The 18,371-nt window shown below is 40.8% G+C and overlaps 2 protein-coding genes across 6 annotated transcripts in view; both read right to left on the bottom strand.

The window, feature by feature from the left end:
• Window positions 1–16: 16 nt before the first annotated feature.
• On the bottom strand, window positions 17–703 carry LOC139458165 (rhoptry surface protein CERLI2-like). The gene has a single exon (XM_071239501.1). It carries the CDS (start codon window positions 701–703, stop codon window positions 17–19), a length of 687 nt encoding a protein of 228 aa, XP_071095602.1.
• Window positions 704–2,538: 1,835 nt separating this feature from the next.
• Window positions 2,539–18,371, bottom strand: part of LOC139450704 (CREB-regulated transcription coactivator 1-like) — a 65,185-nt gene continuing 49,352 nt past the window's right edge. For 4 of the 5 annotated variants that reach the window (XM_071232542.1, XM_071232688.1, XM_071232815.1 and 1 more), the window contains 4 exons: window positions 16,340–16,549; window positions 12,641–12,733; window positions 10,868–11,162; window positions 2,539–10,198 (listed from right to left, as the gene is read on the bottom strand). In XM_071232542.1, the coding sequence (XP_071088643.1) occupies window positions 9,975–10,198; window positions 10,868–11,162; window positions 12,641–12,733; window positions 16,340–16,549 (822 nt within the window). In that variant the 3' untranslated portion in view covers window positions 2,539–9,974. The remainder of the gene's footprint in view (window positions 10,199–10,867; window positions 11,163–12,640; window positions 12,734–16,339; window positions 16,550–18,371) is intronic. The other variant, XM_071232748.1, reaches the window with a different exon arrangement.

Here is an 18,371-nt window from a genome sequence, read left to right as displayed (position 1 = left end):
AATTGCAAGAGGACATTTAGTAATTGTTACAGTATTCATGAGAGTTGGGACTGCATAAAGAGTCAGCCCAGACCACCTCCGTGGATAGAGCATCGATCCGGACCACCTCTGTAGATAGAGCATCTGCCCGGACCACCTCTGTAGATAGAGCATCTGCCTGGACCACCTCTGTAGATAGAGCATCGATCCGGACCACCTCTGTAGATAGAGCATCGATCCGGACCACCTCTGTGGATAGAGCATCTGCCCGGACTACCTCTGTGGATAAAGCATCTACCCAGACCACCTCTGTGGATAAACCATTTGCCTGGACCACCTCTGTGGATAAAGCATCTACCCGGACCACCTCCGTGGACAGAGTATCTGCCCGGACCACCTCCGTGGATAGAGCATCTACCAGGACCACCTCCGTGGATAGAGCATCTACCAGGACCACCTCCGTGGATAGAGCATCTACCAGGACCACCTCCGTGGACAGAGTATCTCCCCGGACCACCTCTGTGGATAAACCATTTGCCTGGAACACCTCTGTGGATAAAGCATCTACCCTGACCACCTCCATGGACAGAGTATCTGCCCGGACCACCTCCGTGGATAGAGCATTTGCCTGGACCACCTCTGTAGATAGAGCATCTGTCCTGACTACCTGCAGACATATCTGTGAAAAGTGGGTGCAACATGTTTGGGACGATTGAAATATCATTGTCAGGTATTCTGTCTCTGTATTCAGGGATGATTGCACAATACTGTTGACACAAGTGATGGGTGACGAGGCCACTCACAAGGATTGTACTCATGGTTTTCACCAAAGTTGTAAACTCTGCCTACTTCTTATCCCATGGATGCCCCCTCACATCCAGCCATGATACAACTGAAATATTGCAGTGTTTACCCAAACTCACCACTCAAGCTACTGTCACAGCCTCCACATTCAGAACACTAGCTGTATTGATAGTCTATCAAGACAACAGGGTTATGAAATGTATACAATATGTTACTATAGTTAATCTGTCATGCCACGACGGGATAAATTAGGAAAGAATCATCTGTTTTTTAACTTATGTTCAGAAAGACACCACTCAAAATATCTCCAAGTATTGCAAGCTAATTTAACATATACATATAGCACTTGCCAAGTTATAAACTGCATATCTTTCATTTGGATCACAACATGGGTGTGGTGGAGGCTTACAAGTTCTATCAAACCCAGTCAGAAATATTGCTGCAATACCCCTCACAGGCGGCTATGTAGAGATAGACCTGTTGCCATGGTGAATTGAAATGATATGCCCATGGGATTCCCAACTTGTCAATAAAACTTACAAAAATGGATCAGTGGCGAGGAAAATCACTCGGTCACTGGTTTGTCTGGTCTAGATTATCTACAGGCCACCTTGGTATAGTTGGAATATTGGTGTCTCTAGTGCTAAAGGATAATAATAATAAGTGGCAAAAAAACATGCTCCTTCCCCAGACAATTGACGAAATAAGTAGTGGTATGTCTTCAGTTGTTTTGCATGCAACATTTAGCTGGAAATGCAATGTTTAGTTTCAGTGAAGATGCATCACCCAACCAAGCTGCACAGGGAAAACGACCGATGTCTTTTAAGGAGTTGTCCATCATTCGGAGTAGTACTCTTCATGAGAAGGGCGGTCGGGTAGCCTAGTGGTTAAAGCGATCGCTCGTCATGCTGAAGTCCCGGGTTCGATTCCCGACATGGGTACAATGTGTGAAGCCCATTTCTGGTGTCCCCCGCCGTGATATTGCTGGAATATTGCTAAAAGGGGCGTAAAACTAAACTCACTCACTCACTCTTCATGAGATCTGTCAGCAGTGGTTCAACAACTGGAGTTAGTCCTTGTGTGCAAATTTGACAGTTATTAAACTGACCAAATATCTGTGTGAAAAGTCCCAGACTGAGGCTCACCCTCCTACTTCCTTCCCAATGACAACATCCAAAGTTTTAGAATTACATGTTAAACTCGTACCGGGGAGTTGGTATGCGACACTGTGCAATGCTTTTTCAAGACAGATGTTTCTGTGGGGACTCCTCCTTAGAATAGGTCCCCAGCAATCCGTGCTGGTTGTGCCAGGTGAGTGTAGCCAGTGTTCTTCCTTGACTGATTGTGGGTCATTGTACTCTGACGACTTAGAACACTGCTCTTATCAATCTCTGGATTGTCTGGTCCAGACGTGATTATTTACTCTCTGCTGTTATAAATAACTGGAATATTGCGGAGTGCGACATTGAAAAACAAACCAAACAAGCAGTTCTGATATCTTTTTATATTTTTGTCATGGAATAAAATTAAACCTCAGTCCACCTTGATCCAGTGAATATGAAAGAAGTGGTCGGATATCAAATAATAGCCAAAGAACTCGTTTCACCTGGGTACTAAACTGAATTAGTTTTGTGACGAAGTGTTGAAAGGTTTTTGAGGTCTGCTTCATGAAATAATGAACACGTCATGGAAGACTGACATGCAACCATGTGCTCAGCATCATATGGGAGGTAAACAGAACAAAAACACAATGCATTATGTTACATAATTTTACTTCAGTATGGCAAAGGAATATGGTTACCATGGTTACATGACAATACCAGATGCTGACATGAAACGATGTAGGCGAAAATGAGACGCGTGGGGAAGATGGTAGACAATGATCAACCAATCAAATCACTGCATTCAGAACAGCATTTTACCACAGTTATGTTAAATCTACATAAGAAAGTTTGGAATGTGTAGCACATGATATTTTTTTCAAAACAGCTCCAGAGACATTGAACTTCAAAGTTCAAACTAAACAAATCTATAATTATCAAATTTAAAATAGAAATGTGGTAGAATGTCAGCTGAATGGGTGGTGTGAACACATGCAAGGGGGATAACTCTGATGATACAATGACATGATTCGCAGGAAGTACACGCGGCAAGAAGCTGCGTGGCACAGGACGCTGACTAGAAAACGGTGGAAATTAAGGCAGTTGGAGATCTCCCGTCACTGTTCAGGATTGATTAAAGAAATGTAACAAAATTCACCTTACACTGTTGGGTTGGCGCAAGCCCACCTCAAGATACACATGAAAGAAGGAGAGTATGTGAACCTGACCGGAAGCCAACGAAGCAGTAATGGTGGCTTGAACAATGCACCCTTGCCATGTCAACCCTGTTAATTACTTTGTTAGTAGTGAGACCAGCAACAGGCACAACTAGTTGTACACCAGATATCACCTCCATGCTCTAATAGCACTTGCTCAGCTTTTCTCACAGCCCAATATAATTCTCATTTAACAGAAAAATAAATTCACATCTCATATAACTTCTTCAAATCTCTGCTATGGACAAGAACTGGAAAATACAATTTTCAAGTGAAAGAAAAGTTAGGAAAAAAGCTTTTACCTATGGTACATGATTCTAATTATTGTCTACAGACAGAAAAAACTACAAAATTCATTTTGAGGCCTGATTTAATCTGTCAAACCACAAACATGAAACATCCAAAATCAGCACATGGCTTAATCTGGTGACCATTTCACCATACCGAATCAGAAACAGCTACACTAGATCCTGTCGATGTTTTAACAAAAGCTGACAAGAGAAGTCAACACAGCCATCAATCCATTGCTGGACTTGGTAACAAGAATAATCACAACAAATCTAAATATATCTCTACAATATATATAAATTCCTTCTCTGTACTCGAACATCACTGGGAACAAACACATTTCTTCTTGTTCATAAATATTGAAATGGTGATCTTAATTTCAAACAACAAATAAAACAGTTCTCAATAAATAACCTTTTACAAAATAACACTCTCTTCAGTCACCATGTAACCATATGATCACCCCAACATATACCCTCAATGACGGGTCATCTGTACTACAAGAGGCTTGGCTGGACACATCACCTAGGTAACCGCACCTTGTAGCAGGCTGGCTACACACAATTGAAAACAAATGGACATTTTACTGTTACAATATTAATACTTATTGTTTGATTTTTTTAGAAACTACTCTAGTAATTCAGCATATGAAAAGAATAATTGGGAGAATATTTTGACCTCATGGAACGTCTCAGTCCAGCCAGCCCTATAAAAAATTGAGGTCCTTTTGTCATTCCATATGGCAACTTCCCCTTATTCCTCAATATGGAAACAACTGCACCCTATTTCGAAAAAGGCCATTACAGATAAAATAGTACCAGTAACATGAAAGAATCGGGTGGTCCTTAACCTTTTATGAGTAGTATATAATGTTCAGAGTTATAATGAATGCAAGTTGTGTACTCGCTCAATAAAATGGAATGACAACAGTTGTAATACCAGGGACAAGGAATATTTGTACATGTTTGGATGCACCAATATGACACCCCATACAAGAATAGTTTGGACACATCTTGTTAGGCCCTAATATAATCTCTGATAAAGTAGATATTGAAAATCTAAAATGTAAATATTAGCCAAGTTAACTTAATGACTGCTATTTCCCCCCCGAGTCAAGAACACCTACTCTCTGAGGGGTCCTGATCAGTTGACGACATGGGCGGTATATTCACCTTCAAATACTGTTAGTAGAATGTCACGATTGAACAAGAACACAGCTGTAACAAAACTCCTCACAAAACATTATCCATTTAATGTAAACTTCAGGATAAATTCTATTTACAGATCTTACACTGGGGAACCTCCTTTGTTAAGTCTCCGTACCTGTTTTTATCTACTCTAAAAATCTGTAAGAACAATTGCTTACAAAAGCAGCTTTCATGATAAAACAAATTAAAAGCTACAGCTAAGAGATTAACAAATAAATTAACAATTAATAAATACATAGAGCTAAAACAATCTAGTAACATTTTACAGATGATATGACAATCATGGCAACAGTTATTCTGAGCAGAAAGCACATTGGCAATAATCAATATTTTTGCCAAAGCCTAAAGAGGGACTAAACCTACTGGAAGTACAAGCCAGGCTGATTCAAGTTTTCAAACACCATAATTTTAGGAAATTTTATCAAACAAGCAGTAAATCAAAACAGAGCCAACGTCTCAGTTCCACACAGAGTAGTCCCCCTTTAGCACGTACTGCAAACCAAATCATGTCTTTGCTAACATTTCTTGTTCTTATCTCATTTAATGAGTATTAGATACCAACTTAGACGATTGTCCGTATGTTCATAGTGTTTCAAGTTTCATAGTGTACACATGGCAGTGACAAACAGACAACAACTCAATTTGTTTGACTGACAAAGAGTAAAATGATTCATTTTGGCATACTGAAACGTGATACTGGATGAGAAACAGCTGACATCGGTACATCCTGTCTCAACATAGCCACGGTCCACACACATCACTTCCAGCTTCTACATATTTGTAGGTAGCTTAAATGCTTTAACAACTTAGAATTCATGAAAATTCAGAGCTACAGATAAGCAGTGTATTTGCGTAAAATGCCCACCCCCACCCCCCAAATATTCACCAATTACTTTCAATTAATTTGCGTACAGAAACACAGGCATTAAATGAAAAACTCAAATGTATAAAAACAGCTCACGTAAATCCTCAATGAACCTTTTTCGCATGCGTACAAAGGAGCTAATTTCCGAAATACAATTACAAGCAAATTTACTTTCCGAGTCAAGATTATATTTTTAGAACAGTTATATAAATCTAAAACATTATTTCATGTTTTTAAAATCTTCAAAATGTTCACTTATTTTGGGAAAAAACCAACAGAGTGATGAATAGATGAGTGAAACAATATTGTTTACCCAATGAAAAATGTAATAACCCAATTAAATAGAAACCCTAAAGTAAAAACTCAATTGCTCAAAAAGTTATCTGGAGCTCTGACATTATAATAAAACAGATGCTTTGAGTACACTATGGCCTATATGAAGTAGTTTCCAAAACATAATTGTTCCAGTTCAGTGGCCATGAACAGTGGACCTTCCACCGCCCAGGTGCCACTCCCCTGACAACATACAAGGATTGTTTAACACAAGGTTCTGAAAGCTGCGTTGAGCACGGGGATGAGGGATGTCATGGAATCAATACGATGAGCGCCCTCAATGACTTTGGCACATGAAGAACAGCAGATCCCGGTGAAGCAGACACAAATATGTTGACGTTACTTCTAAATGGTGTTAACAATATGCACAGTGAAATTTTCAAAAGAGTGAAATGGTTAAAAATATGGAAATAGTGGTTGAATAATTACACACACTGATGAATACAGAACCCTGTTCTTAAAAGTATTTTCAGAACATGTTAGACTGAAAAATAATAACTGGTTCTGAGGCACAATTTTATGAAATAACATTGTTTGGTGGGAAACGTATGCTTAGCCACCTGTGAAAATTGTTCGTTTATGCAGTAATGGAAAATAAAATGCACTTGAAGGACATCTTGTTTATCATGCTTATGTGACATTCCTGCAAACCAACAGCCTTCCTATATGACATGCCCAGTGTCCGTACAACACCTCATATTGGCCCCCCGAGGCTGCTGTAGTGATGACGTGTATTTGAAGGATGTCATTATAAAGTATGTGTTGGACAAACACATTCATATCCTGCCTTCACACTTTATTAATTTTAATTAACTCAAATTTTACATGGAACCCAAAAATCTAAATTGCCATGGGAAGCCTATGTTTTTGTAAGTAACCACTTAAGTAGCATCAGAACTTGAACATATAATTCCTTATACATTGTTTTCCCAAACCACTAAACACAGGCATGTCCTCATCCAATAAGTGAAGTGTGAACTGTTCAAAGACATGATCAATGACATTTAAGTACAAATCAGAGACAAATTCTGGCAGGTATGAATTTAGCAAAGTACAGCAAGGAGACGGTCACATGTGAAAAGTGTTTGTGCCATTGACCATACAAGTACTTCAAGAACATTAATAATTCAACATACGCTTATGCCGATGGTGAATATTTCGTATGAAAAGTATTCCACTTGAAGGAGTTGAAATTATGATCATCTGTGAAATGATGATGATGATGATGATTATGATGAAGATGTGTGTGAGAGTGGAACAGGGGTGCTTGGCTAGACTCTGGGATATAAATGGTCTGTTCATGATTGTGACTGGGTGATATGAAATATTATGCCATGGCTCAGCATTGTTCACTCAGCTGCACATATACACATTCACAATTCATAAATTAATCAGATTCTATAACATTACCAATTTTACACTAATACTTATTGATGCTGTCAAATTTGAATGAGACAATGACTGTTCTGTAAAATATTTGCTGTATGTCATGTGAAGTACTTTTCAAAAAGAAATAAATTTGTGTGTATTAGTATAAAGACAAAGCCACTATTGAACAAAAATCTACTTCACTTTCATAGTGCATATCCATGTGAAATTTTAGTGAAGCATATGAAACGGAATCAGCAATAGGAGACACACAGTTGAAAGAGACAAATCTCTAACAGTCTTCAGCTTTGAGACATGCGAAAGGCATGAATGATTTAAGCATCACAACAATACAAAGAAACGCAAAAACACCAAGAGCTGCCATTTGAAACCAGCCATACGAACATACATTGCACATAGCTCGCCTTCTCCAAGGTCATGGTCAACAAGCAAAAAATATCCCTGGGTTTGATAATCTGGTGGAATTTCAAACAAGAGGTCATTTTACAACATTTTCATGACTTTGGAACAGACTGGAACCTTGACATCAAGCCGTAAGTAACATGGTATATTTCCATCAATATACACATCACAGAAGTTTTTCTCTTTCTGGATGTAAACATAAGCTCTTAACATCCTGGCTTCCACAATGCTTGCAGACCACAGTGATGTCATCGGTTACTATGATGTCACAATCAATCAATCTCCCGGTCACCGAAGCTGTTTCGATGTACTTTTTACACTCAAGACATTGAGTTATTACTGTTTACCAACTGAAAAAGTTGGAAGAATGATTTTGGATGATTAATAGCATTTCACCAAGGCGCCTATTGATATCTCATATATCAAGCCTTTTAAACTTTTCATCGACTCATGTTAGATTCTCTGTTTGTGATAACTTTATAAATGTTTCTCTTTCTACAACTGTATACATGACCTTGTATTGCGACATGGTTCATGTACTGTACATCCAGCATTTCTCTGTAGCGTACAGTACCACTGCGCAACTTCATCTAGAAAAGACATTAATGTCAGTCAAGATTTTTAGGTTCATGAATTGGATGTGACTTCAGGCATTATGTTTTCAGTTGAGTGAGTGAATATTGTTTAACGCCGCTTTTAGCAATATTCCAGCAATATCACGGCGGGGGGCACCAGATGTTTTCAGTTTTCAGTTGAAAAGAAGCTCAAGAATTGATGGAAACCTACACGTACTGCAAGCATTGACTGTCTAACTTCTTCATCTCGACACCATCTATTTCAACTGTTCGCCAGCTGCATGTTCACATCAAGTGCTCTTCTGAATATGCATTTGAAAACAATGAACCCTCCCCAAGAAAAATCAATAGCTTTCAGAAAAGGTGGAAATTAAAGAACATGTCAAAATAACATTTCATAATATATCAGTTTGACAATTTTGAAGAGGAAAAAACGTAACAATTTTACAATATTCACTTAAGATTATTTTCTTAAACTGACAAATTTCAAACAAAACAACACAAACCTATATCAAAGATAATATACAGGCATGGTGACTCCATAATAATGTCAATAAGCCTTGAGTCATACATATTCTTATCAAAATAATATCCTAGCACTTGAAATAAAAATCTCACTTGTTCTTGACACTAGCATCCAAATGAAATTTATTCCTTGAAATGTTATCATTATACTAACGATAAATTCAGTGAATCGCTGCAAACATTGATGTTGCACTACGAAAGGAGAAAGACCAACAAGCAAATGTGATTGGTAAATTGTGATAAAAATGTTTGCAATGAACTACCATGAACAGTGATGTAGGTGAGAGATGAGATAACATTGTACACTGTGTAACAAATGCTGCGATGGAAATGACAAGAACTACAGTTCTCATTTCAATGAATCAACATCCTGGCACAGACAGCTAGTACCTACCTCAACTTCTAATAAGTGATGAAAAATTATGTCTTTATCTGCGGAAATTGTCTCGTATGAAAAATATCTAGCATTTCATGCACTTCTGAGCCCAAACCCCAACCTTCTCCATATTTGGGCTACCGATTCGCATTAAGGCTCACTGGACTTGAAGCTTGTCTACTCTCTGGGGAATAGTCGGAACCTCATAACTGCAGCAAAAGTGTCACTGTGCAGATTGAAGTCCACGTGAATTGTCTACGCTACGTACTGCTTCAACAGAACTGTTGTGAATACAGCAACACTTCGGACACTGGCGGCTGAGTGAAAACAAGACAATAACCATGCAGGTTGATGCTAACAGATGAAGAAAGTCTAACACCACGGTACAGTCATCCAGCAAGATAGCAAGAAGAAGAACACATACAAACTTGTATATCATCTTACAGTAGCCAGACTCATTGGTGCCAAACCTCTTACATCTGTCGTTAGGGCGTTAGTCATAATTTCAGCCTGGCGTAAAGATTCCTTGTTCGTGTGGAGGTGAAGCAGGCAGGCTGGCTGGCAGGCAGGCAGGGCCGGTGGGCGGGGTTTGTATGTGGAATGTCCGTGCTGGTCAGTTCAGTGGGAGGAATATGTACACTCAAATATGGCAACTTTGCCACTCACTGTCGCCCAGCAGATGGGAAAATCACTCACACTGACCTCTTCAGTCAACCCTTGAATGAAGGCCTGGCTGTGCTTCCAGCACGGGTACAGTCTCCTGCCAGCGAGGGGCAGCAACTCGGTTGCTTGAAATCAATGGGACTCCACAGGACGTTCCTGATGCAATCCGTGCTTAGGTAACATGATCACAAACAACAAACAAAACTGCCCTGTGTTAACAGTGCATTTCCTTCTGAAAGAGTTGTCTCCCTTATAACCGGTCGAGTTTGAAAGTGTCCTCAGTAGCTGGGTCAGTCACCATATTTGGGTCGGTTAACATCTGAAGTCCATCTAGATCTAGAGGGTCTAAGCCTGCTTTAAAAGCTTCATCAGTTGAGAAAAAGTCTGTATCAAAGCTATCTGACATGCCTGTGATAGCATTTCCAAGGTCTTTGGCAAAATCTGGCGGCGGTCGTCCCAATGTGTCATCAGCACCTGAAAGACATAGAAAAAATTATAACCACTACAACTATTCATGTTGAATGTTGACCCAAATTTAATCTTAGCTAAAACTTCCCTTTCATACTTTCCTAATTTTAATATAAATCCTAACATAAATCCAAAACATATTGTGAGTCAAACTTTAGAATTAGGAACTTCAACAATATCTGTATTTCATGTATAGAATAGTTTGCATTTTCACATGGCAAGAAATTACCAGTACAAGTAATGGAAAGTGTTACTGGTCAGTTGTCCTCCAATCACAATCATTTACTCTTCATCGGTTCTGCTGTGGTAGGTTGTATAACACAAGTTCTACAATGTATCAAAGAGCTCCAGATTTTCTCCATCATCAATACGACGTTTCTGTCTCAACAGCCTTACAGTTGCTAAAGTGCACAGGGCATATTTATTTTGTTAATTGTTGTCGAATAAAAATGTATTATTATTATTATTATTATTATTATTATTATTATTATTATCATTATCCATACTGCCAATATGTGGTGTAGCAGCTCACTCCCAATTAATCCTTTGCCCAATTTGTTGGTTAAAAACTACACAGTATAGCAGTCTTAAGTATCATAGTGCAACAATGAAGTATTGACCATGAATATACTCAAAACCTTTTGGTTTGTTTTTTTATAATAGAAAGAAAGTTACCGGTAAGAACAATATCTGGAATTTTGTTATTGGCCGAAGGAGATAAGTGCTGGGGTGTGTTCGGCTGCGGACTAGTGACCCCTCCGTTCCCTACCACCCCCGTCTGCCCTAGCATCTGCTGCTGCTGGAGACCCATCTCAAGGGTGCGGAAGATCTGCTGCTGTTGCTGTTGCTGTTGCTGGAAGTCCTGGCTGTCCATGCCTGACTGGGAGAAGATGGCTGAAGAGTAGGATGCCACACTGCTGCTTGCACTCATGGCAGACTCCATTGTTGAAATGGGGGTGTTGTCAGGTAACTGCAAACAATTAACATCAGCATAAAGGCGTTTTTGAGATATCATATAAATATATATTGTTTTCTTTTAATTTATAATAAGAGGTACGTGTTACATAAAATGGGCTTCCACCCAGGGTAGCAGAAAGCCCATGACATATACATGTATCACAACTTATCAGTACATCCTAGATTTTTATAAGGAAACTAACAGACTTCTCACTCACATATTCACTCTAGTAATACAAACATACTGCATGTGCCAAGTATGCATAAACTATTAACTCTTATATATCACATCATATTGTAGTGCAGGAAAGTACTTGGTCTCATTGGAGTCTTAAGTATAAAACTAAAAATGAAAGCTGCATTTTCGAAAAGTATATGATACAGCATCCAAGCCCCATAGAATTTCTCTGGTTATGTGTCTTTAAAGCAATATCTTTTTCAATGTCTTATCATTAAAAAGCTTCCTTTTTTTAACATGAATATTACATGAATATGCATAGAAATATCAACAAGAGATTAAAAGTCTGCAGTGCATGAATTATTTGGGTGGAAAATTTTAAGACAGGTTAACATACAAAATAAAAGAGAAATCTCTCTAGACCACGACACACCCAAGTCAAGCTTGGGAATATCATTGCAGGGACACTTAATGTTAATCATATTGCATCCAGGAACTCGTCACACGGCAACCTCCCCACATTAAGATAAACCAATCTATTTTGGATGCAATTGTACAAAAAAATGTATCATATGCTAGCAATTGCACAAAATAATATGCCTGTCTTCTTTATAAGTATATGGATGAATATCTCTCTCTTTTTTCATTTTGTATAATTTTACTTATGGAGGAACCAAAAATAGAGTTTGACTTGAAATATATTCTTCATCTTATACGTCACAAGTCTTAAAGTATTACAAACAAACCATTGCCTGTCAGTCAGCAACTAGACTCTGTCTGAAGCTTGAGGCTCGTAACATTTTTGGTCGAATTATAGTCAATATGTTAAGACTAGAAGTAGCAAAAAAGTCCTTTAAAAACATGTTTAGGCTAGAGGACACAGCGTTTGACAGAGACTGTACCATATGATAGACATTAACAAAAGCAAGACAGGAGATCTAGAAGCAATAACATGGGCCACACTTGTAGTTGTCTCAATCAGGAATAGACAACATACACTGGTCAACCAACAGTCTCTCAATATCTCTTGAAATACTTATTTCCGAAGTGGGTTATGACTGATTGGCCATAGTGTTTATGAAATTGACATTTGTTAGAAATATAAATCAATGAATAAAATAGATGTTTCATTATATCATTCCTTGCCATGAAACATCAAGAATAATTCTTGAGCTATCAGTGTTTAAGACTGTCACTATTCCATGAAGCAGTTTGTTAACGTTCAATATGTGAAGCAACTTGACAGTGACCATGACCGTTGACATGGAAGACGAACAAGCCATGCTATTAAAAGTGTAGGTGATCTAACATGCCTGATCTAAAATAGCCTTGTAATGTGATGAACAGAAAGGGATGCTGCTGAGGTCCCCATCATGGTTTGTGCTCTCTTGTAACCTTGACCTTTCCTGAAAATTAGCCAAAATGGAATCAGATGGAGATTACCACTCTAGTCACGAGATCTTCGAAAATTCTCCTGTTATTTTTGTAAGATCATACTATAAAAGACACAAAAGAAACCTATAGCTTGTTTCAATAAGTTAAAATGCAAATTAAATTGTTTTCAGTAATATTTGAGCTTGTTTCCATGGAAATAACAATAATATGAAAATGCAAAATTCCAATGGTCAGACATAATTAATGTGATACCAAGGAATTTCAATTTTCAGGAGGTTTCAAACACGTTGACTTGAGAGAAGACATTGTGAAGATGTTGACAAAACACCAGGCACCAGGGAACCAGGTGGTGGTGGAGGGGGCGGGGATCCAGGTGGTGGTGGAGGGGGATGGTGATCCAGGTGGTGGTGGAGGGGGATGTTGATCCAGGTGGTGGTGGAGGGGGCAGGGATCCAGGTGGTGGTGGAGGGGGGCAGGGATCCAGGTGGTGGTGGAGGGGGTGGGGATCCAGGTGGTGTTGGAGGGGGCGGGGATCAAGGTGGTGGTGGAGGGGGGCAGGGGTCCAGGTGGTGGTGGAGGGGGATGGTGATCCAGGTGGTGGTGGAGGGGGGCAGGGATCCAGGTGGTGTTGGAGGGGGGCAGGGATCCAGGTGGTGGTGGAGGGGGGCAGGGATCCAGGTGGTGGTGGTGTTGGAGGGGGGCAGGGGGCAGGGATCCAGGTGGTGGTGGAGGGGGGCAGGGAACCAGGTGGTGTCGGAGGGGGCGGGGATCCAGGTGGTGGTGGATGGCGGCAGGGATCCAGGTGGTGGTGGTGGTGGTGGTGATCTAGGTGGTGGTGGTGGTGGTGGTGGAGGGGCGGGGATCCAGGTGGTGGTGGCGGTGATCCAGGTGGTGGTGGTGGTGGTGGTGGTGGTGATCCAGGTGGTGGTAGAAGGGGCAGGGATCCAGGTGGTGTTGGAGGGGGATGGTTATCCAGGTGGTGGTGGAGGGGGGCAGGGATCCAGGTGGTGTTGGAGGGGGGCAGGGATCCAGGTGGTGGTGGTGGTGGTGGTGGTGGTGATCCAGGTGGTGGTGGTGGAGGGGGTGATTATCCAGGTGGTGGTGGTGGTGGTGGTGGTGGTTGATGAGACACTAACATGCCAACCCATCATGTATGTTTGTTCACGCCATAACTTGGGTATAGTGCACCTCCCTCTCGTGAAATCAAGGACCTACATGAAGCGTGTACCACCAACAGAATCAGGGCACGTCTGTCTGAGTTGTTAATGTCTGGACTACAAACCACTGTGTACTTGGCACAGACCAAATGCACAAGGGAATGCAAACAGAGTGAGTCTCGATCTAACGACTGGAAATCAATCAACGTGCAGCCTTATCAGACATAAAATCATACATCAACGCCTACACTGTCAAACACAGACAAGTTCATACCAATAGAATTCCATAGAGCAATCATATAGCTTTGACTTTATTCAAAGTTTCATAGCAAGCAATATTACATCTGTATCATAGCAACCTGTGAAGTCTGGAGCAAACAAACCAGGTTTTGACATATTGTTGCCATACAGGGTACAGAACATGGAATAGGACATGGAATACAACAGGGAATAGTGACTGGGTGAGTGAGTTTGATTTGATCCCGTTTTTAGCAATATTCCAGCAATATCACTGCGGGGGACACCAGAAATGGGCTTCACACATTGTACCCATGTCAGGAATTGAACCCGGGTCTTCAGTGGGACAAGCAAATGCTTTGGCCGCTAGGCTACCCGAAAATTATCTTATTTATGGTCAGTGTTAAACATCAAAATAATTATGTTACTGTGCACCCCTTTAGTTTCTTATTCACTGTTTTTGAGGGGTATCCAGAACAATAGAGGTTCCCAGTAGAAGTCCTCAAAAGAGGTCCTACTGGAGGTCCCAAAGTAGAGGTTCTTACTGGAGGTCCCCACTAGAGGTCCCCACTAGAGGTCCCCAGGGGAGGTCCTAAGTGGAGGTTTCCCAGTAGAGCTCCATACTGGAGGTCCCTAATAGAGGTTCCTACCAGAGGTCCCCAATAGAGGTCCCCAATAGAGGTCCCCACTGGAGGTCCCCAATAGAGGTCCCCAGAGGAGGTCCTAAGTGGAGGTTTCCCAGTGGAGCTCCGTACTGGGGGTCCCTAATAGAGATTCCTACCAGAGGTCCCTAATAGAGGTCCCCAATAGAGGTCCCCACTGGAGGTCCCTAATAGAGGTCCCCACTGGAGGTCCCTAATAGAGGTCCCCAAAAGAGGTCCCCACTGGAGGTTCTTACTGGAGGTCCCAAAAAGGTTCCCAGTAGATGTCCCCAAAGGAGGTCCTAAGTAGAGGTTCTTACTGGAGGTTTCCCAGTAGTGGTCCCCAGTAGAGCTCCGTACTGGAGGTCCCTAATAGAGGTTCCTACCAGAGGTCTCCAGTAGAGGTCCCCAGTAGAGGTCCCCACTGGAGGTCCCCACTGGAGGTCCCCAGTAGAGGTCCCCACTGGAGGTCCTAAAGTAGAGGTTCTTACTGGAGGTCCCCAGTAGAGGTCCCCAGTAGAGGTCCCCACAAGAGATCTTCCAGTAGAGGTTTCCAGTAGAGGTCCCCACAGGAGGTTTCCAGTAGAGGTTTCCAGTAGAGGTCCCTTAGAAGAGGTCCCCAATAGAGGTCCACCAGTAAAGGTCCCTACTGGAGGTCCCCAGTAGAGGTCCCTTAGTACAGGTCCCTACTGGAGGTCCCCAGTAGAGGTCCCTTAGTAGAGGTCCCTACTGGAGGTTCCCAGTAGAGGTCCCTACTGGAGGTTCCCAGTAGAGGTCCCTACTGGAGGTCCCCAGTAGAGGTCCCTACTGGAGGTCCCCAGTAGAGGTCCCTTAGTAGAGGTCCCTACTGGAGGTCCCCAGTAGAGGTCCCTACTGGAGGTCTCCCAGTAGAGGTCCCAGTACCCATGATTCACACTAAAGTTGACGAACATGGAGTTGTGGAAGAGGAATATGGCTGACTCAGTATCATCAGTGCACTGGCAGTGGAAGGGAGGTGTATTCATGCAAGTCATAATGGTCCACAAAGCTATCTTAGTGCTAAGGTGATCGTAACTTCCATATTTAAATATAGGCTAACGATCATTGTTGCGCTTAGAACACTTTGTGGAATGGGGGCATGTTATTTTGGGCTGCCATGATCCACGTTATACAGTTGCTTGTGGCATAAAACAACAATCACATATTTATGTCTACAACATCAGTGAAAAGGAATCATCATTAATTAAAAATGCAAGATCAGAGACGCACAAGGAAGAGTACTTTGCCCATATGGCTTTGGTTTATATCTCCATTACAATTTTTCTTAAAACACAAAAACTGAAGTTTTTTTACAACTGAAAAGGTTTAACTTAGTGCTGAACACACAAACAGTACTGTGAAAATCTGATCTCACAACAGAAAATGATGCCATTAAACGATGTGATTCAGATTATCAGCTTTCAAGTCAGTGGTGACACAATTTATGTTGAATATGCTTTAAATGTACAGAAATAAAAGTAAAATATTTGACCATAAAAAAGTGTCACTTGACTCTAACACGTAATTTGAAGCACATCTTGGACAGAATGCTGCGGTACACTACCATGTGGAACTGCTCAAACTGCTGTTGTAGTGCATTCGTCTGCTGTTGCTGCTGCAGGTAGTACGCCTCGGCGAAGGGGGAGCTGTTGATTGTGGACGTTGGGGGGAGGCCTGGAGACTGAGCGGGGGAGTATGACGGTTGTGACAACGGCGATGTGGGAGATTGACAGCCAGTCTCTGACACATTATTTCGATACTGAGTCATAGACGGCTGAAATAGTAAGCCAGGATGTACTGATACGGATCAAGATAATATCATGAGGGATAAATACATGAAGTAATGGATATGAAATTGTAAACATCAACTGAAACAATGAGTGAGTGAGTGAGTATGGTTTTACGCCACTTATAGCAATATTCCAGCAATATCACGGCGGGGAACACCAGAAATGGGCGTCACACATTTTACCCATGAGGGAATCAAACCCGGGTCTTCAGCGTGACGTGACGCTTTAACCACTGGGTTAAAAACACCCCTGAAACAATGAAAGGGAATGATATAAGAAATGTCCATGAATCAGGTGACAAGTTGTTATCCCTACTGCAGTCAGTCTGACTAAATCCTAGCCTGCTTGACCACTGTCATATTGACCTTCCTCATAATCAGAAGTAGCATCAACATAATGCCTCATTTACAACACAACAGCCCCTCCCATCATCACAAGATCTCCAAGAAAATATTGCATATGGATTAAAATTAGGAATATCAACAATATTTGACTACTTTGCCACACAAGAATTTTGAAAAGCATCAACAGAGGGGAGACATTTCATAGCAGACATAGATGTAACAGGAAATTAGCTCAGTTGTACGCATGCTGAAAAAGCTTCATTGGGTATTTATGTGTTTTGTCTTCAAACAATTAAGTTTTTCATGTAATGCATGCGTTTCTGTACACAAGTTTATTGAAAGTAATTGGGTTTTGAATAGTTTTGGGGGGTATTTTACGCAAATACGCTGCTTATCTGTAGCTCTGTGAAGTTATGTCACAGGGTGAATGTTAGACATTCACCACTTTGGTGAAATCCACAAGCACAGGTATTGTCTGCTTTAAGAATGCCTGTTTGTCTGAAAGAAGAGAATTAAACTTTTCCTTTGTCCAAATGAACAAAAGGACAAAGTCATCGATATTTACAATGGTAAATGCTTGTCGTGAATATGTCAACTAGCTTTTTTAAAAAAAAAAGATTAATTTTCCCTAACTATCAAAAGGCACTAGTTTACTACTAGACCTATCTGTGCACCAAGTTTGATGAAAAAACATTTTACAGTTTTCAAGATCTGCTCAGGAAACAGGCACTACCCCTATTTTCAGTCAAAGCCAAGGAAGTTGCTGTGGAAACTTGAAAAAGAATTTTATTGAAAATCCAAAACTGGCAAAAGGCACAAGTTTACTACAAGACCTATCTAGTTTGGTGCCAAGTTTGGTGAAAAACTATTTTACGGTTTTAAAGATTTGCCCAGCAAACGAGCACTACTGCCATTAACAGCCAGCGTCAAAGTTGTTGCCATGGAAACTCAAAATATATATTTTGTCAAAAATCCAAAACTTTCAAAAGCACCGGTTCACCCCCAGACCTATCTGTGTGAACAGTTAGGAGAAGAAATATTGTACATTTGTTAACATCTGATCCGGAAACAAGCACTAGTGCCATTTCCTGCATAAGTCAAAGTTGTTGACAAGGAAACTAAAAAAATATTTGGTAAAAAAAACCCAAACTATCAAAAGGCACCCTTTCACCACAGGACCTATCTATGTGCCAAGTTCATGAGGAAATATTGTATTTTTTTCAAGATCTGCTACGGAAAATGACATCTTGCATGAACGGACGGAAGGACGTAAGGACGGACAAACTGACCGTGTCCATTTTAATAGCCCCACAAAACATGTTGCAGGAGATAAAAAGGAAGGGGACTTCGGTGTATTTAGTACACTTTCTACTACTGTGCCATATCAAAAATTAACTGAAGAAGCCTATATGGACATTATCCACTATATTTACAGTTTCACATAAAAGTATAATAAATAATA

This window comes from Haliotis cracherodii, unplaced genomic scaffold, assembly GCF_022045235.1.
Source record: "Haliotis cracherodii isolate W230 unplaced genomic scaffold, xgHalCrac1.p SCAF_1, whole genome shotgun sequence".
NCBI lineage: Eukaryota > Metazoa > Mollusca > Gastropoda > Lepetellida > Haliotidae > Haliotis > Haliotis cracherodii.
This window is presented reverse-complemented; position numbering and strand designations above follow the sequence as displayed.